Consider the following 7,631-nt stretch of genomic DNA (forward strand, 5'->3'; position numbering starts at 1 on the left):
CTCACTCATTCACTCTCTCTCTCTCTCTGGCACACCCATGAAAACTAGCTTTTGAAATCTTGAATGAGAGAACAAGGATTATGGATTTAAGGAAGTTTCTGGGTAGGTTTGACTATCTTTCTCAAAGTCACTCTCACTGACACACAGACACACACACTCATGAAAACTTACTAATCTCTGGGGCCTCTTAAAAAATTAAAGTGAATCAGAACGAAAGAATATGAGAATACATTTTCTGACTAGTGCCTTCCTGCTTGCCTGCCCCTCTCTCTCTCTCACACATGAACCTCACACACTTGTGGTAACACTTTATTCCATGGCGTACATGGTAGTATATAAAATATAATGGAACCTTGAGCTAATCATATTTTTTCTTCCTTTTTTAATAATAACTTGTAATGGGATGACACTTGGTAATGATATGAGAGAAGCAAAAACCTCAACAGACTGTTCGTTCTTCAGGTTTGGTTGGTTGGCTTTGTTTTTGATGAGACTATACAGACAGTAATGCGAGAGCTTATGCTTAATTAACTATATGAGCCCAAAGCGACCAATCCTCTATTTATATTACATCATATGACAGGAGGGTCAAAAAACATCGGAGACCACACGAGAGAAACGAGGCGGAAACTAGGCGTAAGAAGTGACACAGATGCGAAGAATGTATGAAATGTTCAGTAAGGGAAGTTGAGAGTGTGGAGAAGGGGAATAAAGCAATAAAAGCCTTACAAAAATAAAAACGAGCAACGCGTGACATTTGTGGGTCTATGGGAAGGAGGAAGGATGGAGGACATGAGAGGATGAAAGAATGAAGGGATGATTGAAGGAGAGGAGGAAGGAAAGGAAAGAGAAGAATGAAGCTTACTAGTGATGAGGGAAGAAAAGACGAGGAAAAGAAACAAAATAAGAGAAATGGGAAGGATAGGAAAGACTGAGGGGAAAAAAACAAACAAGAGAGGAGACAGGACAGAAAGAGAAACAAACGAGAAATCAGGAATAGAAATAGCACAAGAGACAAACATAAAAAGAAGTCAAAATAGAAGAAAAACAAAAAAAAAAACACCATTACACACAAAATCATCTAGCCTACCCAGCTCAATATTTTTTTTTTACATTTTTTATAAGCGTTAAGGAGTTTTCTTTTTAAATGTCTTTCTCTGCTATACTCTACAGCCTATTCAGAAGCACAAGAGTAAAGGGACAGTAGTAAAAACATAAAAGTGTTCCCGAGAGCTTAGTGGCTTGGCTTGGCTTGGTCTGGTCTGGTTAGGAGCCCGACAAACACCACGTAACCAAGACCGCCACTAACATTACCGGTATTATTGTTTTTTCTCTTTCCCGGAAGTGTCGCGCGTAGAATGAATGACTAAAGAATGGAACCAGAACCACCACATTAACCTTACTTATTTATTTTCTTTCCCTGACGCCACCGTGCGCAAAATAAAATGAAGAATGTAAACACGAACTACCATGTTAATATCAATGAGTTTTCTTTTCTTCCGGAAGCAAATATGTGTGAAATAAACTAATGAAAAAATGATAAAAAATATAAAAAGGTGCTAAAAAATCATTAAAAATACAGAAAATACACTTTACCACCACCAACTGACTTCCCAATTTCAAAACAGTGAATAATGAAAGAGAATCGGGAAATTATTTAAGAAAGGAATGGGAGGAAGGATATTAACTATTTTCTCGGCCCTGCCCCACCACACACAGGGGCTCTAAAATAATAATAAAATAAACAATAGGAATTAATCAGTTAGTTTCTCCGCATATCGCTACTGTAATTTGTGAGTGTTTGCAGGTGTCTCTAATGCAAGTTATCACCACAATGACCAGCTGCTAACTACTGAATCGGTTGTTAGCAGGAGGAGGAGGAGGAGGAGATAAAGGTAAGAATTTGTAAGGAGGAAATGAAGATAGAAAACAAGAATGGATGAAAAACATGAAAAGATATTTGGAACCAGAAAGAAAGGAGAAAAGAAGATAAAAAAGACAAAAATAAGTAAGGAAGAACAGAAAGAAGAAAGAGGGAAGGAATAAAAGGAGATATAAAGAACAAATCCCTATCACAGACAATCACAATGAAAGAAAAATAAAAGGAAAGTAAACAAACGTAAAAAAAAAAAAAAAAAAAACAATAACTGCTGAATCAACACGAATTTCCTCTCTTAATTCAACGAGCACTGCGAGAACACCACAGAAAAATAAGTGACATTAACAGCTAATAAAATAAATACATACAAAATGGAAAATTGTAAATAAATGATAAATCTGAATATATTTCCATCTAAAATTTTGTAGGTAGTTTGAATGCCATTGAAATTAGACTAAAATAACAATAGCTGATAATAATAAAAGTATAAACTGACACACTAAATGAAAGTAATGAATAATTGATCAATCTAAATGTTTTCCTTACAGAATTTAGTGGAGAGAATTCAAATACTCTTGAAATTAGCATAAAATAACAAAATAACATAATAATAATAAAAAAATCGATACACTAGACGAAGAATGATGAATAACCGATAAATTTACACGTTTCCTTTCTGAATTTAGTGGGTAGAGTTTCAATACCCTTGAAATTAGAGTAAAATAACAAAATAACATAATAGTAATAAAAGCATTGACACTAAATGAAAAATAATGAATAACCAATAAATTTACACGTTACCTTTCCGAATGCACTGAAGGGCACCACATTAACACCCTAGAAATTGGAATAACAGGGAAATTTGATAGACACGAGAAAAAAAATATCAAATAACAGACACAAATATGCTGTTTTCCTTCTGAATGGATTAATGGAACTACTATCTAAATACACTTCAGATTTTTGGAAGGTGAAAATCATTATAATTATTTGATTTTAGTGAGAACTTCATTGACTGGTTAATTCTTTTTTTCTTTGTGTGTGTGTGTGTGTGTGTGTGTTGACTCATACTATCAGAAGTGTTTAAGTAATCATAAATATACCAGTGTTTATATCTGAAGTTTTTGATCATAAATATACCAATGGATGTATTAGTGTTGTAAATCCCTTATCTTCATCAACACAGTGTTTGAGTTGTGAGTCATAATATACCAGTGATGTGTATTGTGGTTTATACCTGAAGTTTTTATATCAGAAAATTTTTATCTGGAAATACAGTGTTGCAAATCCCTTATCTTTGCCATTATAGTGTTTGAGTTGTCATGAATAATATAAATATACCAGTGCAGTGTTGTGTTGTTTATACCTAAGTGTTGATCATAAATAACCCAATATTCTAAATGCCTTATCTTCAAGTCACTATGGTGTTTGAGTTGTCATGTTGTGTTGTGTTGTGTTGTTTATACCTTAAGTGTTGATCAAAAATATACTAATGGGATTCTTAGCATTGTAAACCCCTTATCTAAGCCATGATGGTGTTTGAGTTGCAATGAATACAACAAATGGAGTTATCAGCACTGTGTTGTATATATCCCTCAAGTTCTTCTCATAATACATCACACCAGTGGGTTCATCAGCAAGAAAGTATTGTGTGTTGTATATATAACCTTATCTTCACCCTGAGACATATATTGTATGAGAAATAAATGCAATACAATGATGATGACAACAACAGAGGTGATGGTAATAAGAGTAACAGTAATTCAAACAGACAGGGTCATTTTTTTGGTTATGTCAGGTTCACTCTTCTACTTTTTTTCATCGGTAATAATGAAATGACAAGCCTGGCTCAGCTCGGCCCAACAAGACAACAAACAGTCGCTCTGTCAACGGAAAAATGCGAGAATAACTGAAACATTCGCTCAAGTCGTTATAAAAGAAAACCGAAAGTAGAAAAATCAAACTTTTACTCAGATCATCTCAAAAAAATATATATTGAGAAAAACAAGAGGTGAAACTTAATTAAATCAACACACATCAAACTTTCATTCAAATAGTAATAAAAATACATACCATCAAAAAAATTAAAGGTGCCAAACTCCACAGTGCAATAAAAATGAAAGAAAAAAATTAAATAGAAACCTCAATCTAATAATAATAAAAAAAAAAAAAAAAAATAATAATAATAATAATAATAAAGAAAGAAAAAACTCGAACCCAACCATCACTAATTTATAAAAGCACCCGCTCGGAAAAAATATTTAGCCGAGAAGAAAACGGTAACTAGCAGGTAACAGGGGGCAGGGGATCGGGGGATGACAAAGTGACGGGGGAGGGGGGAAAAAAATAAAATAAAAATAATAAAAAAAGTCGCCAAGTCGCACATCATTAGCAGAATCTCAGGATATGGCTGGCGATGGGAGCATTGGCAGCGGTGGTGGTGGTGGTGGTGGTGGTGGTGGTTGCAATGGTGGTGGTGGTGGTGGTGGTGGTGATGCTGGCGGTGGTGTCCGGCATCACATATTCTTCAGTTCCTCGGGCAGTTCAGAGTTCGGGTGTTTGTTTTCATAGTGCTGGCGGTACGTCTTGGGGTCTGGCATCATGCTCTGGGGGTGGGGGGCGGGGAAGGTTAGGTTAGGGAAAGGTCTCTGTGAAGGTGCAGGGTTGGTGGGCCAGTGTGTGCTGTGCTGTCAGGATTGCAGGAAGTGCTGGGTAGGGAATGTTCCCATTGTGAAGAGACACAGGGGTGGTGGGTGTGTGCTGTGGGTGTGTGTGGCCAGCCATGGTGTGCCTAAGTACTGTGGTCCAGTAGTAGTAGTAGTAGTAGTAGTAGTAGTAGTAGTAGTAGTAGTAGTAGTAGTAGTAGTAGTAGTAGTAGTAGTAGTACTACTACTACTACTACTACTACTACTACTACTACTAATTACAAGAAAAAAATCATAATATGAAGTGATAGTAGTAGTAGTAGTAATCATAATACTAATACTAATACTAATAACAATATTAATAATAATAATAATAATAGGTTGTGCAAGCAGAAATACACTTTATATGATAGAAAATTAGGAGAAAAATATAAAAAAGATTACAAGTATGTGTGCTTATATAAATAGTAATAATAATAAAAGAAGAAGAAGAAGAAGAAGAAGAAGAAGAAGAAAAAAAAAAGAGCAAGAACAAGAACAAGGAAAAATGAAAACAGAAAGGAAGTAGAAAAAGACAACCAAAGAGGAAGAAAAGAACAATAACATATCTACTTAACAATAATAATAACAACAATAGATTAAAGTCCACCTATCTAAATGTCTCCATACAGTATAACAAAGACGTGTGTGTGTGTGTGTGTGTGTGTGTGTGTGTGTGTGTGTGTGTGTGTGTGTGTGTGTGTGTGTGTGTGTGTGTGTGGCAAAATATACATATACCAAATAATAATAATACCAGCAATAAATTATGTTAACGCAAGTACCTGTATATATAACAAAAGATGTGTGTGTGTGTGTGTGTGTGTGTGTGTGTGTGTGTGTGTGTGTGTGTGTGTGTGTGTGTGTGTGTGTGGAGGCTCACCCTACAGATGGAGCATTGGAAGGTGAGTGCTTTCATGGCGGCCTTCTTTTGCTGGTTGGCGTTGTGGCCGGTCTTCTTCTGGGCCGCCTGCTTGGCCTTGTTCCTCTCCTGTGACTGCGCCTTCTGGTGTCCTCGAGCCATTCTGCCACTCACCTAGCACCGTTCCTGGCTGGACCTCACCTGCACACAAAAATCAAAGGGTGTTAGTCTGGTGTGGTGTGGTGTGGTGAAGTGAGGTGAGGTGAGGTGAGGTGAGGTGAGGGTGTGGTGTGGTTTGGTTAGGTTGAGGGTGGTGAAAGATATGGAAAGACACACTGTGAGAGAGAGAGAGAGAGAGAGAGAGAGAGAGAGAGAGAGAGAGAGAGAGAGAGAGAGAGAGAGAGAGAGACAGGTTTTGGTCTTTGGTTAGGTTAGGTTCATACTGCCATCATAGACCTCAAATTAGAAGTCATACAATAAACTCCCTATTCAAGAGATTTCACTATTAGGTCCTTCCTAAATAAACCTGTCCACACCTTGTCCCTTAACCTGACCTAACCCTTGTACAGTCTCATAGCACTATAATGCACCAATATCCTAACCTAACCTATTCAAACCCTTGCAAACATCCCCATAGCAATATAATGTATCTGTAACCCCATCTAATCTAACCCTTGTACACTCTTACAGCACTGTAATGCACCACTAACCTAGCCTAACCTTGCCACAATAAACCTAACCTATTCTAACCCTTGCAAACACCTCCATAGCACTGTAATGCACCCCTAACCTAACCTTAAGAAAACAAGCCTAATCTAACCCTTACATACACACACATAGCACTATAACCTGACCTCACCTTAACAAACCTAACCTAATGAAGCCTTTGTACACACCCACATAGCACTGTAATGCCCCTGTAACCCCACCAAACCCACCCTAACCTAGTGAAGCCCTGTAACCCCACCAGACGTACCCTAAGCTACCCCTGCCACACTCACCACTTCCCTAACCTAATCCATATGGCCGTCTCTGCCTCGCTTCCTCCTCCTCCTCTTGTGACCTGTTTCCTCTTTCCCCACCACACATTAAGCCTTTACCTCACTTCCTCTGTCTAAATAAACCATTAAGAACAGTCCCATTAGTTCAGTAAAGGTCAGTTTAGCATACCCTCTCTGTACCCGCTATTCTCTGCCCGTCACATAGCACTATATTGCACCACGCTGACCAATGCCTGTCACTGCGTTGGAGAAATTGCTGTAAAATCTTGGTACATACACGCAAATCTCCTGTTTTCACCACACCAGCAGAGGTAGATAGTCCTCCGGCAGGTGTGTGCGGGGCCAGGTGTGCAGGTGTGGCAATAAGGGTTGGAATAAGGGAAATGTGTGGTCTGCCTACCTCTCAATGCACGTTCTCCTCGATTTGTTTTCCTCTTGAGGCAGCAAACCACACGACCATCCGCGCCACAATGGTTCTCTCCTCTCTATCTCTATCTCTCTTACTTTCTCCTTCATGTTTTTTGCTGTTTCATTGCAAATTATTCTCTCTTTTTTTCATTTTATTTTGATTTTTTGTTGGGTTATTTGTTGTCGCTGCTAGTTTCCTTTCTCATATTTATGATTTATTTTCTTCCTATCTTTTCTTATTTTTCTTTGTAATGGGTTCTTCTCCTCTTTTATTGTTATTATTTCAGGCATGTCTTTTCATCTTTGAAGTGGTGTTGCCACTGTGGCCTGGTGTGGCAGCTGTGGCCCATGGTTAGCTTCCAGCACAGGGGAACCAGCTGGGCCTGTGTTAACCTGCAATAGCGCACCCTTCAGCCGCATTGCCACAGGCCCACCACCTCCTGGCTGCACGCACAGTGCCTGCCATAAGTGTGCCCTCACTGCCCTGGAAGACACACAGTGAAGGTTACTGCCACTGCTGAAGAGCACACTGGGCCAGCGAGGCTGTTTGTCGTGCCAGGCCAGGTCATAGGTGTGCCTGTCGTAGGGGTGGGCGGGAGGCGATTATTAGATTTGAATCCTTAGAATCTAGGATGAAGACTGATTACTACGACTGGGATTCTAGAATCCTCTGACAAATTCTCTCAAAAGTCATGAGTCTAGGTTACGAATGGCTTATGTTAGAGGAAAAAAGTCATTATGGAGAACAACGTTCGAAAATATGTCCGTAAATTAACACGCTATGTATGACAGTATCATGG

At 38.5% G+C, this 7,631-nt stretch overlaps 1 protein-coding gene across 2 annotated transcripts; it reads right to left on the minus strand.

Moving 5' to 3' along the window:
- Positions 1–296: 296 nt before the first annotated feature.
- On the minus strand, positions 297–6,973 carry LOC123511301 (zinc finger protein 706-like). 2 transcript variants are annotated; one of them, XM_045267080.1, is made up of 3 exons: positions 6,824–6,973; positions 5,444–5,623; positions 297–4,485 (listed from the first exon to the last, which is right to left on the minus strand). In XM_045267080.1, exons 2-3 carry the CDS (start codon positions 5,582–5,584, stop codon positions 4,396–4,398), a joined length of 231 nt encoding a protein of 76 aa, XP_045123015.1. In that variant the 5' UTR covers positions 5,585–5,623; positions 6,824–6,973; the 3' UTR covers positions 297–4,395. The 2 variants fall into 2 exon arrangements, with proteins under 2 accessions (XP_045123015.1, XP_045123024.1); XM_045267089.1 differs by lacking the exon at positions 6,824–6,973 and adding an exon at positions 6,701–6,746.
- Between the last annotated feature and the right edge of the window lie 658 nt (positions 6,974–7,631).

The sequence above is a fragment of the Portunus trituberculatus genome, chromosome 4 (genome assembly GCF_017591435.1).
Source record: "Portunus trituberculatus isolate SZX2019 chromosome 4, ASM1759143v1, whole genome shotgun sequence".
NCBI lineage: Eukaryota > Metazoa > Arthropoda > Malacostraca > Decapoda > Portunidae > Portunus > Portunus trituberculatus.

Excerpts from the sequence above, each read along its gene's own strand:
- LOC123511301 (XM_045267080.1), bottom strand. The coding sequence starts at position 5,584 with ATGGCTCGAGGACACCAGAAGGCGCAGTCACAGGAGAGGAACAAGGCC. Across the intron at positions 4,486-5,443 it reads TCCAATGCTCCATCTGTAGG|AGCATGATGCCAGACCCCAA; the intron begins GTGAGCCTCCAC and ends CCCCACCCCCAG.